This window comes from Rhinichthys klamathensis, unplaced genomic scaffold, assembly GCF_029890125.1.
Source record: "Rhinichthys klamathensis goyatoka isolate OS25496 unplaced genomic scaffold, OSU_Roscu_1.1 h1tg000130l_1, whole genome shotgun sequence".
NCBI lineage: Eukaryota > Metazoa > Chordata > Actinopteri > Cypriniformes > Leuciscidae > Rhinichthys > Rhinichthys klamathensis.
Window position 1 is genome coordinate 112,315 of NW_026606665.1, and position 22,624 is coordinate 134,938.

Consider the following 22,624-nt stretch of genomic DNA (forward strand, 5'->3'; position numbering starts at 1 on the left):
AGGTCAAGCGTGACGTAGGCGTAAGAACCGACCCAGTGTTTACAAAGAGAACATGCAAAGACTAAGGGCCCTTTCACACCTACCTTGTTTGGTCCGGACTTTCGGACTTTTTAGCTTGGTCCGAATCAAAATTACAGGTGTGAAGACCACGGTCCGGAAATTTGGTCCGACGAAAAGAGGTAGTCTCGGTCCGGATCAAACTGAACAAAGGTTTGGTTCGTTTCTAGTGTGAAAGCATTTCTGTATGGTTCGGACTTTCAGACCTTTTACAGGAAGTTCTGGTGGTTCCCGCATAGCCGGAATAGTTCACCTTGGTCTCTCCGCAAATGGAGGTGCCAGAGCTCGCATGATTGCTTGCAGTCTTCTCCTCCTTTCCTGCCGGCGACGATAAAATGTTGGCACGACGAGGACGTTCATTTGGCGAATTTGAACTAGCCTTGTGTATAGCTGGTGCTGCAGGTAATTATGCCATAAAAATAACAATATAGTTGCAACGATATGCGTCTGTTCATTCATGTTGTCAAAGTTACCCGCCGAATTGACAACACGCTGACGTCACACACACGCCCATTTACAAACCAATCAATGTCAAGATGCAGCCCACATAGATGATGACGACAGGACGCACGTATGTCACGTAAAGTTCTTTAGTGCGCTCGCGTAATTGCAGTGTGAAACTAAACCAAAACTTTCTGAAAGTATAAAATGTATCAAATCGTGAACTTTGGTTCGGACCTTGGTGCGGACTTTCAGGTGTGAAAACACCCTAAGTCAAATTTACACACAAAAAACAACAAATTTACACAGAAAAAAACAACAAATTTACACAAAAAAACACAAATTTACACAAAATAAAACACAAATGTACACAAAAAAACACAAATTTACACAGAAAAAACAACAAATTTACACAAAAAAACAACAAATTTACACAAAAAAACAACAAATTTACACAAACACAAATTTACACCAAAAAACAACAACAAATTTACACAAAAAAACCCAACAAATTTACACAAAAAACCCAACAAATTTACACAAAAAAACAACAAATTTACACAAAAAAAACAACAAATTTACACAAAAACAAAAAACAAATTTTCACCAAAAAAACACAAATTTACACCAAAAAACAACAAATTTACACAAAAAACCCCAACAAATTTACACAAAAAACCCAACAAATTTACACAAAAAACCCCCAACAAATTTACACAAAAAACAAAAACAAATTTACACAAAAAAAACAACAAATTTACACAAAAAAACAAAGACAAATTTACACAAAAAAACCAACAAATTTACACAAACAACAAATTTACACAAAAAAAACAACAAATTTACACAAAAAAACCAACAAATTTACACAAAAAAACCAACTAATTTACACACAAAAAACCCCAATTTACACCAAAACCCCCCCAACAAATTTACACAAAAAACCCAACAAATTTACACAAAAAACCCAACAAATTTACACAAAAAAACAACAAATTTACACAAAAAAACAACAAATTTACACCAAAAAAACAAAAAACAAATTTTCACAAAAAAAAACAAAAAATTACACAAAAAAACCAACAAATTTACACAAAAAAACACAAATTTACATTAAAAAAACACAAATTTACACCAAAAAACCCCACCAATTTACACCAAAAAAAACCCAACAAATTTACACAAAAAAAAACAAAAAATTTACACAAAAAAAACAAATTTACACAAAAAAACAACGTCAGACGATTTTGAGTTTTCCGACCTACCCTACATTTTCCGCCTACGTCAGGTTACGTACGTCTTTCCAACGTGATTACATAATGCGTGAAGTCGTGGCCGTGCAAGACGAGCATTTGTAGTTAAAGTTCTTTGTTATAAAATGTCCGCTGGTTTGTCTCGATCAGACTCGTATTCCTCGGCTGGATCGTGTCGAGTCTTTGAAGCTGCACTGAAACTCACATCTGGACCTTCGACCCGTTGGACCCCATTGAAGTCACTATATGGAGAAACATCTGGAGTGTTTCCCTCAAAAACCTTCATTTCTTTTCCACTGAAGAAAGAAACACATGAACATCTTGGATGACGTTTTAATTCTGAAGTGAACTACTCCTTTACTGTCAAGAGAGTATCCGTGAGACACTGTTGATTTATCAAAGAAAATGATCATAACTCGTCCCTCAGTGGGACAGGAATCATGTTTACAGTACCACACTTACAGTGTGTGTGTGTGTGTTTCAGGAGGACCGGACTCTAAACAGTTCAAAGAAACCCGCTCTGAAGAAGCTCATGCTGCTCCCCACAGTGGTGATGCATTTAAAGAAGTGAGTGTTTCCTCGTCTTGCTGAAGCATCAACATGTGTGTGTGTGTGTGTTTAGAGTCTATAGTCTTAATGATTTAAGAATAGAAGTGTGATTAAGTGTGTGTGTGTAGGCAGGACCTGAAGGAGACGTTTATAGACAGCGGTGTGATGGCTGCCATAAAGGAGTGGATCAGTCCTCTCCCGGATAGGAGTCTCCCAGCACTGAAGATCCGAGAGGAACTCCTCAAGATCCTGCAAGAAGTGAGTCTGTTAAACACACAACTAATCCTAAAGATGCAAAATATATCCTATACATCGTTGTATTACACCCTATGATGAATGTATGTGTAAATAAAATGAGTAAATGCATGCATTTTTTTTAGGGGATATATAGGACTGTCAATCGGTAAAAATTTGTAATCTAATTAATTACACGATGTGGTGATTACTTAATCTGATTAATTGCAAATTAATCTAATCAAATTTGGAAATGAACCCCAAAAGGTCATTTAAAGTCATTATTGTGTTAAATGAGAAAAGCATTTAATTTTTTTTAAAAAATTTTATTCAACAATTCATATTGCATTGATTCATATGATATAAATATTTGATTCAACAGAATTTATTACACAAATTTTTAGGTTTCAATGGCAGAATTTTTATTTTTGGGCGAAATATGCCTTTAAGGGTTTTTTTATTAGTAAGGAAATATGAAAAAAAAAAAATTTATGAAAGGATACTCTAAGTAATTAAAACTACCATTAGGGGGCGTTAAATGTGTAAATGAGTCGTTGAATCATTCATTCATGCGATTCATCCAGGAATGAAGTAAATGTCTTTCGTTATGAACGAGTCATTGAATCATTGATTCGCTCGAACCGCGGATTCATTCAGAAACGAAACGCCGGTGTGTTGCTCAGACGCATCACCGCTCTCCTCTGGCTTTATAGATAATATTGTTGGCAAAATTGAGCACAAACAGACAATTATATTGTATCTGAAATATAACATAATGTTAACTTATTTATTGAACTGTTGTATAAAATCAGTATCACATTTGCACTCTTGTTATTCGGGACAAAAACTGTACTCGTGTGATATTGCGCTCGTTGCTCGTGTGATATTGCGCTCGTTGCTCGTCTGATATTGCTCAACTATATTATATGATATAAATATGAGACAAAAACTCAACAGGGGCTTTTTTTGCCCTGATATTTTGATTTTTAGGGGCGTTTAACTGCATTATACAGACTTCATCGCACAAGTTGTTGCTTTATGTGCTTATAGATATTTTTATTTAGTTTATGCATGCTTAAATAAATAAATATTAACATGTGTATATATATTTATTTATTTAAATGCTGATATGGCAATAAACTCAAATACTACAACTACTTTATTTATTTATTTGGCGGTGGAGTGGGGACCAAATGTTTTTTATTATTATCTTCCTATCTTTGTCCTGTTAAGATTGTAAAAGTTCAAAAAAAAGAAAAAGAAAGAAAGGGATCCTGAAGGTAGTAATAAATGAGCTTTGCTTGTGTGTTCCCAGTTGCCCAGCGTGAGTCAGGAAACACTGAAGCTCAGTGGGATCGGCCGAGCCGTCATGTACCTCTACAAACACCCTAAAGAGTCCCGGCCCAACAAAGACCTCGCGCTCAAACTCATCAGTACGAACTCTCTTCCACTGCAGTGTGTGTGTGTCTGCTGTAGTGTGTGTGTGTGTGTACATGTTTCTCTATCCCGGTGGGGACTTAATGCACACACACTCATGGGGACTCGTGTGACTGTGACCTAAACTGAGGAAACATGCTTGTAAATCATACAGAATGGGGTGTTTTGAAAATGTTAAACTGCAGAAAATTTTGTGTTAGTGTGTTTGTGTGTGATGGGTAGATTTAGGGGTCGGGTTAGTGTGTGTGTGTGATGTGTGTGTGATGGCTAGATTTAGGGGTCAGGTTAGTGTGTGTGTGTGATGGGTAGATTTAGGGGTCGGGTTAGTGTGTGTGTGTGTGTGTGTGTGTGTGTGTGTGTGTGTGTGTGTGATGGGTAGATTTAGGGGTCGGGTTAGTGTGTGTGTGATGGGTAGGTTTAGGGTTTGGGTTAGTGTGTGTGTGTGATGGGTAGATTTAGGGGTCAGGTTAGTGTGTGTGTGTGTGATGGGTAGATTTAGGGGTCGGGTTAGTGTGTGTGTGTGATGGGTAGATTTAGGGGTCAGGTTAGTGTGTGTGTGTGTGATGGGTAGATTTAGGGGTCGGGTTAGTGTGTTTGTGTGATGGGTAGATTTAGGGGTGGGGTTAGTGTGTGTGTGTGTGATGGGTAGGTTTAGGGGTCGGGTTAGTGTGTTTGTGTGTGATGGGTAGATTTAGGGGTCGGGTTAATGTGTGTGTGATGGCTAGATTTAGGGGTCAGGTTAGTGTGTGTGTGTGATGGGTAGATTTAGGGGTCGGGTTAGTGTGTGTGTGTGTGTGATGGGTAGGTTTAGGGTTTGGGTTAGTGTGTGTGTGTGATGGGTAGATTTAGGGGTCAGGTTAGTGTGTGTGTGTGATGGGTAGATTTAGGGGTCGGGTTAGTGTGTGTGTGTGATGGGTAGATTTAGGGGTCAGGTTAGTGTGTGTGTGTGATGGGTAGATTTAGGGGTCGGGTTAGTGTGTGTGTGTGATAGGTAGATTTAGGGGTGGGGTTAGTGTGTGTGTGTGTGATGGGTAGGTTTAGGGGTCGGGTTAGTGTGTGTGTGATGGGTAGGTTTAGGGGTCGGGTTAGTGTGTGTGTGTGTGTGTGTAATGGGTAGGTTTAGGGGTCGGGTTAGTGTGTGTGTGTGTGTGTGTGTGTGTGTGTAATGGGTAGGTTTAGGGGTCGGGTTAGTGTGTGTGTGTGTGTGTAATGGGTAGGTTTAGGGGTCGGGTTAGTGTGTGTGTGTGTGTGTGTGTGTGTGTGTGTGTGTGTGTGTGTGTGTGTGTGTGTGATGGGTAGGTTTAGGGGTCGGGTTAGTGTGTGTGTGATGGGTAGGTTTAGGGGTCGGGTTAGTGTGTGTGTGATGTGTAGGTTTAGGGTTTGTGTAAAGAGACAGAATATACAATTTGTACAGTATAAAAACCATTACGCCTATGGAGAGTTCCCACAAAGATAGTAAACCAGACGTGTGTGTGTGTGCACAGATGAGTGGTCGCGGCCCATCTTCGGCTTAACGTCGAACTATAAGGGAATGACGAGAGAAGAGCGACAGCAGAGAGACCTGGACCAGCAGATCGCCCCGCGCCGGAGACTCAGGTAACACTCAGCACTGCATCGCCGGCCACGCTCATGCACACACAAGCCGTTAGCCATGGGATGGGTCGCACTGAAAGGCCTTCGTGTAAACGCATTGAGCTCGATTCGAAGGAAGTTTCGATCGGATTGAGAGGGGTGGTTTATTCCTTTTCTAATCCGATCGAGAGAACATGTAAACACTTGATCGGTTTGAACACAGAAACTGAAAGGATGTAGAAACAGCGTAATGATGTGAGGAACGAGCTGTTCTTCCTGTTGAATAAAGTGCCTTATAAACGAGTGTCCCGTCATTCTTTATACCATGGTCTGGGTGAATACTGGATTCTGATTGGCTGCAGGGTGCCCATTATAAAGTGCTAGAGGACACCTAGTAAAGGAGTTCTGGTGAAACTGTTGACCGTTCGAGATTAATAAACAAATGCGCTGTGAGTAACCATAGCAACAGGCAGTCAAAGTATCCGGTTACAATTTATTGTATCAAAACAAACATCTAGTTAGCCGTTATACTATATTATACTATACTTATAGGTTAAAAAAAACAAAAGAGTAACGCCCATGGCTAGACAAGCCTAACTTACAGGAAAATAAATACGTTAGCTTTCTGGCTCGTGAGTGAGCTAAACTGAAGGGTTCTCCGAGCGGAGCGCACTATAAATATCTCCGGTTGCTAAATAAACCGTCAGGCGTAACCAGGGAAACCAAGTTATTGTTTATAAAAACTTTAGATTTTGATTGTAAAACTAATTAAAATATAAACTAATGTTTTAAAAATGTGTTATTTGGCAAGTGACCGTGATATAAGCGGGTTAATGCCCGACGAGGTGTGCATTGTCAGGTTTTAATAGACTTCGGCGGAGGCAACGGTTCATGCGCTCACGCCTCGCCGTCACCCATTAATACCTGATAATGGACACCTCGCAGGGCATTAACCCTTACATAGTCCTCCTTTCCCTCAGAGTCTGTGGAGTGGAGCAGGACACCGGCCCACCAGTGCTTGCTTCAGACTCTCATCCACAGACGACTGGTTTTGGGCATTTTTACTGCAGGATAAATATAAACAGCGGCACAATGGTTCATATCCTCAAAAACATATCCTATAGTTAAAACTACCGTATTTTCCGCACTATACGGCGCACCGGATTATAAGGCGCACCTTCAATGAATGACCTATTTTAGAACATTTTTCATATATAGGGCGCACCGGATTATAAGGCGCATAAGATATGCAGTCAAACGTTTGACTGGGTTTGCGTTATGCATCCACTAGATGTCAACAAATGTCAACAAAACAGTCAGATAAAGTCAAACCTTATTAAGCGTTCTGACAACTCCGTTCACTCCCATGGTAACGTTGTTCAAACCTTAAAGGAAAACTCCGGTCAATTTTAACATTGAGCTCATTTTTTGTAAATTTGGAGTGCTGTCAGTACAGATAACAACGACAAAAACCGGTGTTGCCTACACCGTGTTATCCTCTTTTTAAAATTTGCACCCTGTTGACTTAAACGGGACAAGTTTTAAACCTGCTTTTAGCCTCTATAACAACCTTAATGTGTCATTACAAGTGCACAGCCATGTGAGTGAACACGGTGAATCTGACTGCACATACCCGTATTTTCTTCCTGTTTTCGGTCGAAGTCCACAGTAGGCGATTGTCGAGTGCGCGCGCGATCATTGGTAGCTAACTAAGCAACAGTGGAGACTCGGACTGTCAGCCGATGACAGTGCTTTGTGGTGTTCTGAGAATATCAGCTCAAATGGATAGTTCATCCGAATCAGATGTTGAACACACGGAGGAGGTTTGATCGCGCGCGCACGAACTCGACAATCGACTACTGTGGACTTCGACCGAAAACAGGAAGTAAATACGGGTATGTGAGCCGGCTGAATAAAGAGATGATTCCTGCCTTCGTGAAAGCTCGGATCCCAGTTGAGACTGATATATCAGCCTGGGCATCTACGATCCATTGGCAGATAGTGGCGTTAGTCGCCCGGCGCTGTCTCCCCGTCTTGGTGAACGTGTGTTCACCATCCATATATAAGGCGCTCCGGATTATAAGGCGCACTGTCGTTTTTTGAGAAAATTAAAGGCTTTTAAGTGCGCCTTATAGTGAGGAAAATACGGTAATAAAGAAGCAATGTAGGAGAATAGTTATTATACAGTCCTTCCAGAAAACCGCAGAGTTTTTTTGTGATTGTTGTGGGCAAAAACCCTTGATTACACGGCCCGTTTTCTTTAAAAATGCGATGGAATATGTGGGATATTTATGCAATTTTATGCGATGAAATTTCGGGAACTTGCAAAAACTGCGGTTTGATGAAAAAGAGAAAAAGTGATTCCCCAACACCCTGTTCTCACTAGGCTCCTACCTTAATGTAAAGAGTCCTTTCTTATGACTTCCTATGATAAGCAAGCGTATACATCACAGAAAGTGCTGGAATATTTCAGTTCTCATCCTGTTTGATTTCAGACCTTAATAAACACATCAAACTCACAAAACACTGATGAGTCAAACGAGTTCTGTAGCTTTACAAAAGGAATATGCTACAACTTCTGTAAAAATGAATATTTAAAAATAAAGTGTGCTCCTGTTTTACAGCTTTTCGATGATGTTCACGTCGCTTAATTACGTCACTTCGTAACGTTCCCATGGCAACGGAAACGGCGGCTCTCGTGTGACGCAAACGCAACATTTTTCAACTTTCTGCTAAGATATATGTGACTTTTTTTATGCAACGAAAATGCGAGGATTATGAAATCATGCAAGAGCCGCATATTTTGCATGGCGTATTGGAAAAACTTTGGCTGATTATGCTCTGAATCATGCGATCGCATAATCACGTTTTTCTGGAGGGACTGATTATGCACAAACAGCGGGAAACTGTATATTCATTCAGTGAGCGCATGTCAAAAAACATCCCGATTTGAAGCTTGTGACGTATAAACGCGCACATCAACCCGATCACTGAATGAATTGAGTCGGATTGAAACAGAAGTTGTGCATGTTAACACAGCCAGTGATGTTCTCCTCATCTGTCTTCCATCTGTCACTCTTCCTCTCCTGTGGGTGTAAGTGAGCCTCAGACGTCTGAGAGGCCAGAGGAGCCCAACGTCTTTGCCCCTGCGCTCAGGTTCAGTGTGTGTGTGTGTGTGTGTGTGTGTGTGTGTGTGTGTGTGTGTGTGTGTGAGAGAGAGCATGAGCCTGTCTCAAGTTCAGGAATGTTTCTAACACTGATGTACGGGTGTGCGATATGGCAAAAATATAATAAAACATTTTTTTTCAGGAAAATCATGATTTTATCACTTTTCTTTTTCATGTTAGTTTTAATATTTTGCAAGTGACTGAGCATTACAGCCAAACTAATGTCCCTATTTTAAAAACAAAGCCTTAAGGCCTGTTCACACCGGGACGAATTTCGCATGCGATAACGCCTCGTGACTAAACAAAGGGCGCCAATGTGAGTGTGCACACCGACGCGGAAAACGCCACGCGTAAAAGCGTCTTTTTTTTTTTAAACGCCTCGGGTTCGTTTTTTTGGTTTGACGCACTCAAAAACTATCCGACCAATGAGATTGGCGCTTTTGCTCACGTGTCTGGAGCTTCTGAAGTTACAGTAAAACACAACTTGGGGGCTCTCAAACACAAAACGGTCTTGCCGAGCACACATGCGTAACGGCGAAGAAGATATACGCCAAGTACAAGGGGGTAATCCATCGACCGGAAGTTGAAGTCGGCCGGGTGCCGCCATGTTGTAGCAGAACTTCACTTGCGTTAGCATTTCCATTGACTCCCATTCATTTTGGCGTCACTTTGACAGCGAATAACTTTACATCTGAGGCGTTTAAAGACTCCATTTGTCCATTATTTATTTATTCATTATTGAGGAAGATGCAAGGCAAGATGAATGTAGAGCCGCTGGTCTCGTTGGTGTCGGAACATAAAGAACTATATGACAATTGTGACAAATTTGCTCTCTTCTTCTGAGTGACAAGCGAGTAGCTTGAACGCCCCGCGTCATTTAAATCCCCATATATGGGAGCATTTTGGCTTCCCTGTCAAATATAATGATGAAGGAAAGAGGTTAGTGGATAAAACCGTGACGGTGTGTGTAGTAGGGTGGCCATACGTCCGGATTTTGGCCGGACGGTCCGGAGTTGCGCTGAATTTCGTGTCGGTGTGCACACTCACATTGGCGCTCTTTGTTTAGTCACGAGGCGTTAAACATCGCGCGCGAAATTCGTCCCGGTGTGAACAGGCCTTAAAGTTGCCCAGCGCCACTTTGTGTACTGGGGTATTTTTGTTTTACATTAGTGCCAGGGAATGAATGAAATGAATTGGCTCGGCTCATCGTCAATGAAAATCGCTTGGGTGTGAACACAAAAAACGCGTTGAAAAACGCTGCCGAATTACGCGCACCGATATTCGTCCTGGTGTGTACGGCCCTTTACAAAGGAAACAAAATATCAAATAAAAAAGAATGGCAGACATTAAGGCCATAGTGGCGGAGATAAAAACCTTTGTCGTTATTTTCTTTGTAGGGAATCGAAACGCATGTGATTCTCGGATTAATTGCAAAGTTTAACCATCGTAGAGCGAGTGTTTTAGGTCCTGTCAGTTTAAACGATTAAGAGATGTTGAGCCTTTTCTATTTTCTATGCCGATATTTGTTCTCTTTCTAGTCTATTTGCGCTTGAACGGACACACACATGCAAAATAATATCATAATCTCCGTCTAAGCAAGTTTCTGTAATGGTCTCTTTATGACTTACGTGAACGTAAACGATTGACCGTCCGCAAAGCCCCGCCCCCTTTAGTTACGGTTGCTATGTCCGACAAGCGAGCCGCTCTCACACACACCATGTTCTCACGCAGTGAACAATACATCGCGGAGCAGAGGACACCGACAGACAGGACACACCAGCTTACTTTTGATATGATACAGTCTCAACAGTCTCAAATTTTAATCTACTAACTCTCCTGACTGCTTTGTCGGACAAAATGGCGGATGGCGGATTATGATTGGTCAGATCGCCTGTCAATCAAACTCCCTGAGAAGGGTCAGTTGAGAAAGAAAACCGATGTGTATCAGTATATTGGATCTGTGCATTCGGTCTTAAAGTGACGGCAGCCTAATATTCCTGCTGCTGTCTGTCATTAATGTTAAACGAAACCATATACAAGTATATTAAATACAGAGATAAAATCACTTTTGTAGTGAGACTACAATAGACTTGGATCAGGTTGTTCTATCGGTTCTTAATTGATTCACTGAATCGATTCACTCTCAGATTCTATTAGTTTTTAGTTTGATCATATTCTTCTCTATTTGATATCATGGTCCGTTCTATCTTGAAACTTTCTATCAGTCTCAGTAGTGATGACTGTGATGCGTCCTGACCTTTGACCTCTATCACTCCATTTTCATTCCCTCTCATCTTGAGCTCTTTAAACACTGAAGGCATGTGAGTCTCTGCATTTGTGTGTGTGTGTGTGATGGGTAGGTTTAGGGGTCGGGTTAGTGTGTGTGTGATGGGTAGGTTTAGGTGTCGGGTTAGTGTGTGTGTGTGTGTGTGTGTGATGGGTAGGTTTAGGGGTCGTGTGTGTGTGTGTGTGTGTGTGTGTGTGTGTGTGTGAGTGAGATGGGTAGGTTTAGGGGTCGGGTTAGTGTTTGTGTGTGTGTGTGTGTGATGGGTAGGTTTAGGGGTTGTGTGTGTGTGATGGGTAGATTTAGGGGTCGGGTTAGTGTGTGTGTGTGTGTGTGTGTGTGTGAGATGGGTAGGTTTAGGGGTCGGGTTAGTGTTTGTGTGTGTGTGTGTGTGATGGGTAGGTTTAGGGGTTGTGTGTGTGTGATGGGTAGATTTAGGGGTCGGGTTAGTGTGTGTGTGTGTGTGTGTGTGTGTGATGGGTAGGTTTAGGGGTCGGGTGAGTGTGAGATGGGTAGGTTTAGGGGTGTGTGTGAGTGATGGGTAGGTTTAGGGGTCGGGTTAGGGGTCCTGACCTTTGACCTCTATCACTCCATTTTCATTCCCTCTCATCTTGAGCTCTTTAAATACCGAATGCATGTGAGCCTCTGCATTTTTGTGTGTGTGCGTGTGTACTGAGGTTTTCAAATTCAGGCGAATGTGATCAAAATCCGCTTCACACGCATCCGACTCAAACACTGACCGCATGTTTGCTTGAGTGTATCCCATGATTCCTCTGCTCTCCGTCTCAGTGTGTGTGTGTGTGTGTTTCTCCTCCACAGTTCTGGTGGACAGACTCCTCGCAGAGATCTGGAGAAGGTGCTGACGGGAGAGGAGAAGTACGGCTCTACACTTCCTTCTGTTTCTCTGTGTTTCAGTTTTCGTAGTAGTTTAGTGAAGCTTTATGGAGAATCACACACAACCAGTCAAGAACATATTCTGCACTCCAAAAGCCTAGAGTCAGATGAAAACCAAGACTTTTGTGTAAAGATAATAAAGCCAATTTTAATGTTTTTTATTTATTTTTATTAGCATATAGACACTACCATCATTTTATAAATATGCTACAATTTAAATATATTATATAAATGTGCTTAATCTTATGAAAATGTCACATTGCAAAAATTGTATTGGTCCTAAAATATTTTCTTTTATGCATAATTTCCATTTCTTTTGTGAGAATCTCCACTTTTTATTTATTTTTTTCCTGTAGTTTTTAAAAACTATATCCCAGCTAGTTTGTTTAAATGTAATTATTAATAACTATTAAATTATTATAGTTTAATATATATTGTATAATTTGTGCATTTCATTATAATTTAATATGTAATGCAAATTATTAATTGTATATATTATAATTGTATAATAATTATAATTTAATAGCTTATTATAATAATGTAATTAATATATTACTGTCATTTAAAATTATGTAAAAATATAATTTGTTATAAAGTCATTTAATATATGTATTAATGCAAATTAATGAAAGGGATTAATTTAATATTTTATTATATTGAAATTATTCATAATATTATTATTTTAAACTATTATATAATTTATTCATTGTTATTCAATCTTTATTAATGCTAACTGATTTTTATAATTAAATATTTTATTATGAAAATCTAATGTATTATATTATATATTATACAAATGATATAAAACATTTTAAATGTAATGTTTGTATTATTGCTAATTCATAAAAATGATTATAATTTAATATTGTTTTATTATAATTAAAATCTAATACAATTTATAAATAAATGTATTATATAATTTGGTTAATTTAATGTTTCTTAATGCTAATTAATGAAAATGATTGATTTTAATATTTTATTATATTGAAATATATTATAAAAATTATACAATGCATTTTAAAATTATATTGTAAAAATTATACAATGCATTTTAAAATTATAATATATACATTATAGTAAAAAAAAAATCTTAATGCTTAATGAAAATGATTAACATTTTATTATTTAAATGTATATATTATACAAATGATATAATGCATTTTATTTTGTATTAATGTTAATAAATCTCTCTCTCAGGGCATTAAGGCCAGGTGACCCAGGGTTTTGTGCGAGGGCTCGTGTGCCGATGCCGTCCAATAAGGACTACGTGGTCCGGCCCAAATGGAACGTGGATGGGGACTCAAACCGAAGTGTAAGTGGGCGGGGCATGTGTGTGGGGGGCGGGGCATAAGTGCAGAAGAATGATTGGCAGGTGTCTCTTGCTCAAATCAAGAGTGAGAGGAGTTTGCACAGGATGGAGAGATGTGTTTTTTTTTACATGACTAAAAAAATTATGTGTAGAGTTTGCCCATTTATATTCCTCAAGTATCCCCCTTTAATTTGATTGGTGGAGGAGGTTTTTTGACTGTTATGTGATTGGTAGACAAGCTTAAGGAAAGGCCTCAGCCTGATGGAGAAGCACAAACGGCGTTTTGCGGAGGAGAGAAAGCAGCGGCGCCCACAGGGTGCTGTGAAAATCAGCATTGAGGGGAACCGAATGCCCCTGTAGTTCCTGGTCCCGCCTGAGGGGGCAGTAAGTGTCTGCATGGCTCTGCATGCTGCACTGGAGACAGTGTAGTGAAGGAGAGACCCGAACTAACACCAGGGGCGCTATCATACACCCGGCGTAATGCAGCGCCAGGCGACGCAAGTGTGTTTCGCTAGTTTCAGCCTGACGCAATTATCATTTTTTACGTCCCGCGTCACGTTGTTTAATAGCAAATCCAGCTGGTCTGAAAACGAGGTGTGTGTTCCGGCGCATTGTGTTCCGGAGACATTGACCAACTGAACCCTGGTCTAAAGTCAATGGCGTAAAAATTTTTTTTATTTATTTAAAGAGCGTGTTCGTAATGGGCACCTATAGGCCGGTCCACAAAGTGCGTACACTCTGACCATTACACACACACTTTGCTTATTACACACACACACTCGCTCTGCCTATTACACACACACTCTGCTTATTACACACACACACACTCTGCTTATCACACACACACACACACACACTCTGCTTATTACACACACTCTGCCTATTACACACACACACACTCTGCTTATCACACACACACACACACACACTCTGCTTATTACACACACTCTGCTTATTACACACACACACACTCTGCTTATCACACACACACAAACACACACTCTGCCTATTACACACACACTCTGCTTATTACACACACACACACTCTGCTTATCACACACACACAAACACACACTCTGCCTATTACACACACACTCTGCTTATTACACACACACACACTCTGCTTATCACACACACACAAACACACACTCTGCCTATTACACACACACTCTGCTTATTACACACACACACACTCTGCTTATCACACACACACACACACACACTCTGCTTATTACACACACTCTGCTTATTACACACACACACACTCTGCTTATCACACACACACAAACACACACTCTGCCTATTACACACACTCTGCCTATTACACACACAGGGACACACAGCAGCACACAAACATGCCAAATAAAAGATTATTATTGTTTACATAAAGATATGGTGGAATCCGGCTTGTCCCGTAGATGTTCTGCTAGCGCTTTAACCTCACACACACACAGCTTGAACCTCACACACACAGCTTGAACCTCACACACACACACACACCGCTTTAACCTCGCGCACAAGCAGATCCGTTTCTTCGCAAGAGAAGCGTTCAGTCTTAAATGGCGAATCCGTCACGGCGCGAGCGCAACTGCCATTTAAAGGGAACGGGAGATGAGACTCTGATTGGTCGTTACGCCCAAAACACACCCGTTACTCATTAAGAGAATAGAGACGACCCCTTTAGACCAGCGCCGGGAGCGCCGACCATTTTTCCCGTAGTTAAACTAGCAAAAGTGGATTCAGACACACACTAGGCGTTTTAGACCAGCGCTTAGATCGTTAAAATAGGGCCCTTAAACCAGTCCTCAAACAGCTGCAGTGTGTAATCTTTAGCGGCATCTAGCGGTGAGGTTGTGAATCGCACCCAACAGAAGTTACGGTGGCCGACAGGAAGTGATGTCGTCGTCTGAGACAGCAGAGAGTAGCCAGTTAAGCAATGAGCTTTCTTTACAAAGATAAAGTAAGAAATTAGGTTTACTTGATTATTCAGTAAAGCGATATGTAATTGTGAATATTATTGTGATTGTTCATCATTGTGTCAGTGTTTTATTGGCTGGCTTTAGCTACAGCTTCTCTGCACGAAGAACAACACCGTGACGAAACGCGTGTGTCCGCTCAGGGCCACCGTAGAAACATGTGGATGTAAGGAGACCCGCGGTGTGTGTGTGTGTAGAGAGAAATGCTCATCCTTAGCTGATTAAAACATAACGCTTCATTAAAGCTGCAGTCCGTAACTTTAAGTTAAAAATAATCCAAAATAATTATATTAAAAAAAACTTATTCTGGCAGTGGTCAAAACTATCTGCTTGCCATAGCTAGATTCAAAACGGTTAGCTTGTAATAATTTTAATTCCAGTGGTACTGGTGGGTTTCCGCGGGAAATTCGAGCATGTCTTTGCGTCATGACGTCACACCCGTACACATAAAGGAGTTTCGGCTAGCCGGCTATACTGCGCGTGACGAGATGTAGAGATGTATAGGCTTTTCTCGCAGCACTTTACATAATTAAACTTATGGCATCCAGAAAGATCCAAACAACAATCATCAGTGTCAACTGGAGATTCAGCCGTTATAAAACCCAAAAGACTTCGTACTTCGGATTTAAGGTGGCTAGAGAAAGAGAAAGAAACCGTCTCATGCGAACACAAGGATTTAAACATCGGCGGGGCTTTTGAAAAGTGCGTGAACTCCGTGTTTTGAAGGAAAGAAGAGACGGCTTTTACTACTGAACAAGTAAGACATTTCAATAGTTCAATCGTGTAACGGTACGTGTTCTTAATTCACACAGTTATGGAGTTTCCTTTGTTGTGCCTTTCTCGTTTTGCTATTATGGAGAATATGAATTCTGAACTACACAGGTAACCATAAAACACATTAAATTTAACATTAGTCACGCAATGCTGATGTTGTTAACATGAACAATTTGAGAACAAAGTAGGCTATAATTTGCACGGTTGCTGCAAATCGCGTTGATTAAATCTATCTTAGTTGGTCAGAACAAAAATGGATGTTACTTACTTGTTCAGAAGACATTTTCTTATGAAAATTCTTATGTTGGTCAAACTTTCAAAAAGTGAATCTGTGATTCTGTATGACAGTATCCACACAGCGCGGTGACTGACAGCAGCACTCGCCTCAAAGCACTGTGTTCATCCGCGCTGTTTCATGCCGATTTACAACCCACGTAAAGATAATAATTCCGCGAATCACTGCAGTTACAGATTTCGAACAGAGAGATGGCGACAAAGAGGAAAAGATACGGACTGCAGCTTTAAATAAGCTCGTTATACACCACTGAAAACACAGTTATGTGTATGATATTGCATTTCTGTCAACAGACCCTCCTAAATATTACACACTGCACCTTTAATGAAAGTTACTGAAACTAATTCCACCATCCTTGGTTTTGGATGTTTCTTACTATAAACGGGACGAAGTCACCGTCACGAGAGCACTGGAGTGTGTGTGTGTGTGTGTGTGTGTGTGTGTGTGAGACACACTAAACCTCAGCGCTTCAAGTGTGTGTTCATTATCAGATTCTCACAGGGACTGGCTTGTTGTGTTTTATAGTAGTCTTTCTAACTGACTTGATCTTTCTTTTAGTGTTTGTAAGTCAAGCGACTTTGCTTTTAGTAATTTCCTGTTTATTTTATTTAAAATAAAAGGATTCACTTTTGCCTATAAAAGTTTCCTTTTTTATATATATATATTTTATTTTTATTTTTTTTGGCTTGTTTTTGCTTGTGATAGTTTCCTTTTTTTTAATTTAATTCTTTATAATATTGTCCTATTTTAAAAAGAATTTATATAAGAAAGATTTTTAATTTGCTTGTAATAGTTTACTTTTTTTTGTTGATTTAACTTTTTATTATATTATTAATTGTCTTGTATTCACTTGTAATAGTTTCCTATATTTTTGTTAATTTAAAAAAATAGTGTACTATTTGCTTTTTCATTAATGAAAAAAATTACGATTTTTGTTTTTTTGGAACGGTTTTCTATTTATTTTTTATTAATGAAAAAAATTTAAGATATTTTTAATTGCCTTGTTTTTGCTTGTAATAAGTTTCCTATTTTTTATTTATAAAATATTAATATTTTAAGTGCCTTTTTTTACATGTAATAGTTCCCTATTTATTCTTATTTTTTTGTTCATTTAAAAAAATATTAAGATTTATTTTTTGCTTGTATTTTAATCATTAGATCATTTAAATTGCCTTGTTTTTGCATGTAGTTCGCTATTTATTCATTATTTGTTCATTTAAAATGATCATATATATTAATATATTTTTAATCACCTTATTTTTGCTTGCAATATAATAGTTTTTTATAAATATAAGAAATATATATAATTTTTCCCTTTTTTTATAGGTACCTATTTATTTTTTGTTAATAAAAAAAATAAAGATTTTTTTTTGCTTATTTTATTTAAAAAATATCATTTTAATTGCCTTGTTTTTGCTTGTAATATAAAAAATATATATTAAAAAAATATATAATTTTTCCTTTTTTTATATAATTTATTTTTATTTTTATAGTTTCCTATTTATTTTTTGTTAATTTAAAAAAAGATTGAGTTATTTTACATGGGCTTGTTATTACTTGCACTAGTTTTCCACAGCCTCCTTGTGTTTGCAGTGTTTGTGACTCCTCTTCTCTGTCGCTCAGGGTCCGATGAAGAAGGGCATGTCACGAGTAGATAAACAGCTGCGCCGCTTCGCTGACATCAAGCGCCTGACGAAGACGGGACACGCGGTGAAGATCAGCGTAGAGGGAAACCGCATGCCCCTCTGACCCCCCACACGCTCCGCCTCTTTTCTCTTTCTGTTGTGTTTTCTGTCAAATGTTGCCGGTTCTGGGCGTCAGATCTCGTGAAGCCGCGTGTCTGTACTGTAGCTATGCCTGAGTTTGCGTAGCTGCGCCTTTAAAATGTATTCAGAGCCCAGAGAGATGATCTGGGAACATTATGCGTTTGGTTCTTATGTATCTTTCATAATAAAGAGTTTCCATGTTCTACATTTTACTCATGTACTCCCTGCTCTTTTCTTTCCTTTATTTGCAGTGTCAAATACACTGTGTACAATGCAAATAAAATTTGCAACAATTTAAAATTATACTATATTTTAAAACCATAATGTAATTTTATTGATCATTAATAACAAGGTTTGTTCATCTGAAGTACTTAAACAATAATTCCTAAAAAGTCTCTTGGTTTGATATACATGTGAATGTCATTTGACTAAACTGAACAAGAGGCTCATTAAACACGATTAACCAAAACAGGCTTTAACCAATGATATTAGACAATAAAATATTAAAAGTATTGCATGACCAAAGAATCATGTGTCTTGAATATTTTGAATATGATTGCAGAAGTCAATTCATCAAGATCCAGAACTGCTGGAAATATCCAAATCTTATATGAAATTCACTGGAAATATTTTCTTCTGGCCAAATATATGTTGTAAGCAGCATGGCTTAAAGAAATGTATATTTCAAATTGAAAATCTTCAAATTTTTACCTTCAAATGCCAAAACAAAAAATGTACTTCATGGGGGAAATGCATGGTAACCTTGAAGTACATAGTCACTTTTGTGAATTTTGAGATAATGTCTATATATATGTATATATTTCTTTATATATATATATATAGATAGATACACACACACGAAGGGACAAGTTTTTGCACATTTTAATTTTTAAGAGTTGATTTCATTTCTTGCATATCCATGTCAAAAATCATGTTTTTGTTTGTATGAAAATTTTAGAGCCGAAAAAAAAGATGCACTAAACAAGCAAAACATTGTTAACACTGTACAATTTCATTAGTTAACATGAACTAACAATGAACAATACTTCTAAAGCATTTTTTTAAAAGTTGTGTCTGTTAATATATATTTTGGACCTGAGCTACACTGAAGAAAAATGGTGTAGAAACAGCTTTCGCTCTAAAAAATAGCAAGTAAATATCAATTACACAAAACAATTAAAGTATAAGGATTGAAATCATATTTTCTTGTAAAACATTCTAATAATCTTTGTTTTATTTACAGCATAACAAGAACTAACAATGAACAGTTGTATTTTTATTAACTAACATTAACAAAGATGAATTAAAAACTTGTAATAGCTCATCGTTAGTTAATGCATATTAGGTGGCAATATTCACTGTACTTTTGCAGTCTGATTGCGTCTGGATTCCTCTTTCATCATCTCCTCCCGTATCCAGGATAAATAGTTTCCCAGTCGTGTATAAACGCCGTATTTGCCCTCGGCCGCGCATCTCTCGCCCCAGCTGACGACCCCGGCCAGGAACCACGTGCCGCGGTAGTTGACGACGAAGGGTCCGCCGCTGTCGCCCGTACACGCGTCCATCTCCGCCATCAGATATCCCGCGCAGAACATGTTATCCGTGATCACCTGCTCCGTGGAGTTGATGCAGTTCATCTGATCCACCACCGGGAGCAGCACCTTCCTCAGGAATCGAGAGGAGCGCTGAAGGAAGCGAGTCGCACCTGTGGTGGATTTTTAAATTAATCATAACTAACATTTTTCTTGCAGGAATAACATTCATATGCTTTTGAATCCTAAATGTTTCCAAACCCTTTGGTATAAACTTGTGACTGAGTGTGTGTGTTTGTGAATCATGTCTGGATATAACAAAAAGGGGAAAAACTAGACGGATATCTAAATTTATAAACTCGTGATTAAAGAACAAAGTGAAGCAATCAAGAAAACAAGAGTTTACTTCTACCTAGTAACAGAAGGGTTTGCATATGAAGAACCAATCAAATTGTAGGTAAATTATTTAATGTATCATGTCACTTTTGCTATGCTCCTATTCTATAAAAACTTGTATTGTTTTTGCTGGGGGGATTCTCTCTGAAATTTGTCTGAGATCCTCCGGCCGTGATTAAAGCATATTCGGAGGCCATGTCTGGAGTCTGTCTAGTTATTGCTGCACAGGAAGTTAGGGGACTCAGCTGACGTCTATAAAGAGATGCACAGCTAGAGTATAAATATAATTGAACGGGGTCATCGATTAGTAGACGAGACCCAGGAAAACTAACATCGATCAGGAGACGTTTTTGGACGTCGATTAGTAGACGAGACCCAGGAAAACTAATGTCGATCAGGAGACGTTTTTGGACGTCGATTAGTAGACGAGACCCAGGAAAACTAATGTCGATCAGGAGATGTTTGTGGACGTCGATTAGTAGACGAGACCCAGGTAAACTAACGTCGATCAGGAGACGTTTTTGGACGTCGATTAGTAGACGAGACCCAGGTAAACTAATGTCGATCAGGAGACGTTTTTGGACGTCGATTAGTAGACGAGACCCAGGTAAACTAATGTTGATCAGGAGACGTTTTTGGACGTCGATTAGTAGACGAGACCCAGGAAAACTAATGTCGATCAGGAGACGTTTTTGGACGTCGATTAGTAGACGAGACCCAGGAAAACTAATGTCGATCAGGAGATGTTTGTGGACGTCGATTAGTAGACGAGACCCAGGTAAACTAACGTCGATCAGGAGACGTTTTTGGACGTCGATTAGTAGACGAGACCCAGGTAAACTAATGTCGATCAGGAGACGTTTGTGGAGGTCGATTAGTAGACGAGACCCAGGTAAACTAACGTCGATCAGGAGACGTTCTGGGACGTCGATTAGTAGACGAGACCCAGGTAAACTAATGCGATCAGGAGACGTTCGGGGTCATCGATTAGTAGACGAGACCCAGGAAACTAACGTCGATAAGGAGACGTTTGTGGACGTCGATTAGTAGACGAGACCCAGGTAAACTAATGTCGATCAGGAGACGTTCGGGGACGTCGATTAGTAGACGAGACCCAGGTAAACTGACGTCGATCAGGAGACGTTCGGGGAGGTCGATTAGTAGACGAGACCCAGGAAAACTAACATCGATCAGGAGACGTTTTTGGACGTCGATTAGTAGACGAGACCCAGGAAAACTAATGTCGATCAGGAGACGTTTTTGGACGTCGATTAGTAGACGAGACCCAGGAAAACTAATGTCGATCAGGAGACGTTTTTGGACGTCGATTAGTAGACGAGACCCAGGTAAACTAATGTCGATCAGGAGACGTTTGTGGACGTCGATTAGTAGACGATACCCAGGTAAACTAACGTCGATCAGGAGACGTTCGGGGACGTCGATTAGTAGACCAGACCCAGGTAAACTAATGTCGATCAGGAGACGTTTGTGGACGCCGATTAGTAGACGAGACCCAGGTAAACTAATGTCGATCAGGAGACGTTTGTGGACGCCGATTAGTAGACGAGACCCAGGTAAACTAACGTCCATCAGGAGACGTTTGTGGACGTCGATTAGTAGACCAGACCCAGGTAAACTAATGTCGATCAGGAGACGTTTGTGGACGCCGATTAGTAGACGAGACCCAGGTAAACTAACGTCGATCAGGAGACGTTCTGGGACGTCGATTAGTAGACGAGACCCAGGTAAACTAATGCGATCAGGAGACGTTCGGGGTCATCGATTAGTAGACGAGACCCAGGAAACTAACGTCGATCAGGAGACGTTCGGGGACGTCGATTAGTAGACGAGACCCAGGTAAACTAATGCGATCAGGAGACGTTTGTGGACGTCGATTAGTAGACGAGATCCAGGTAAACTAATGTCGATCAGGAGACGTTCGGGGACGTCGATTAGTAGACAAGACCCAGGTAATTTAACGTCGATTAGTAGACGAGACCCAGGAAACTAACGTCGATAAGGAGACGTTCGGGGACGTGGATTAGTAGACGAGACCCAGGTAAACTAACGTCGTTTAGGAGACGTTCGGGGTCATCCATCAGTAGACGAGACCCAGGAAAACTAACGTCGATCAGGAGACGTTCGGGGACGTCGATCAGTAGACAAGACCCAGGTAATTTAACGTCGATCAGGAGACGTTTGTGGACGTTGATTAGTAGACAAGACCCAGGAAAACTGACGTCGATCAGGAGATGTTTGTGGACGTCGATTAGTAGACGAGACCCAGGAAAACTAACATCGATCAGGAGACGTTCGTGGACGTCGATTAGTAGACAAGACCCAGGTAATTTAACGTCGATCAGGAGACGTTTGTGGACGTTGATTAGTAGACAAGACCCAGGAAAACTGACGTCGATCAGGAGATGTTTGTGGACGTCGATTAGTAGACGAGACCCAGGTATTTTAACGTCGATCAGGAGACGTTTGTGGACGTTGATTAGTAGACAAGACCCCGGTAAACTAACGTCGATCAGGAGACGTTTGTGGACGTCGATTAGTAGACAAGACCCAGGTAATTTAATGTCGATCAGGAGACGTTTGTGGACGTTGATTAGTAGACAAGACCCAGGAAAACTGACGTCGATCAGGAGATGTTTGTGGACGTCGATTAGTAGACGAGACCCAGGA

At 39.8% G+C, this 22,624-nt stretch overlaps 2 protein-coding genes across 6 annotated transcripts in view; one reads left to right on the top strand and one right to left on the bottom strand.

Moving 5' to 3' along the window:
- The window catches only part of LOC130089388 (protein IWS1 homolog), a 28,360-nt gene extending 10,140 nt beyond the window's left edge, over positions 1–18,220 (top strand). For 2 of the 5 annotated variants that reach the window (XM_056256684.1, XM_056256686.1), the window contains exons 9-16: positions 2,236–2,318; positions 2,429–2,558; positions 3,850–3,967; positions 5,456–5,567; positions 8,643–8,699; positions 11,814–11,870; positions 13,086–13,200; positions 17,866–18,220. In XM_056256684.1, coding sequence (XP_056112659.1) covers positions 2,236–2,318; positions 2,429–2,558; positions 3,850–3,967; positions 5,456–5,567; positions 8,643–8,699; positions 11,814–11,870; positions 13,086–13,200; positions 17,866–17,991 — 798 coding nt within the window. In that variant the 3' untranslated portion in view covers positions 17,992–18,220. Of the gene's footprint in view, positions 1–2,235; positions 2,319–2,428; positions 2,559–3,849; positions 3,968–5,455; positions 5,568–8,642; positions 8,700–11,813; positions 11,871–13,085; positions 13,201–13,431; positions 13,582–17,865 lie in introns of all 5 variants that reach the window. The other 3 variants (XM_056256687.1, XM_056256688.1, XM_056256685.1) reach the window with 2 other exon arrangements.
- A 1,100-nt stretch (positions 18,221–19,320) lies between these two features.
- LOC130089389 (coagulation factor IX) overlaps positions 19,321–22,624 on the bottom strand; it is a 28,040-nt gene continuing 24,736 nt past the window's right edge. The window contains exon 9 of the mRNA XM_056256689.1: positions 19,321–19,713. Coding sequence (XP_056112664.1) covers positions 19,364–19,713 — 350 coding nt within the window. The 3' untranslated portion in view covers positions 19,321–19,363. The remainder of the gene's footprint in view (positions 19,714–22,624) is intronic.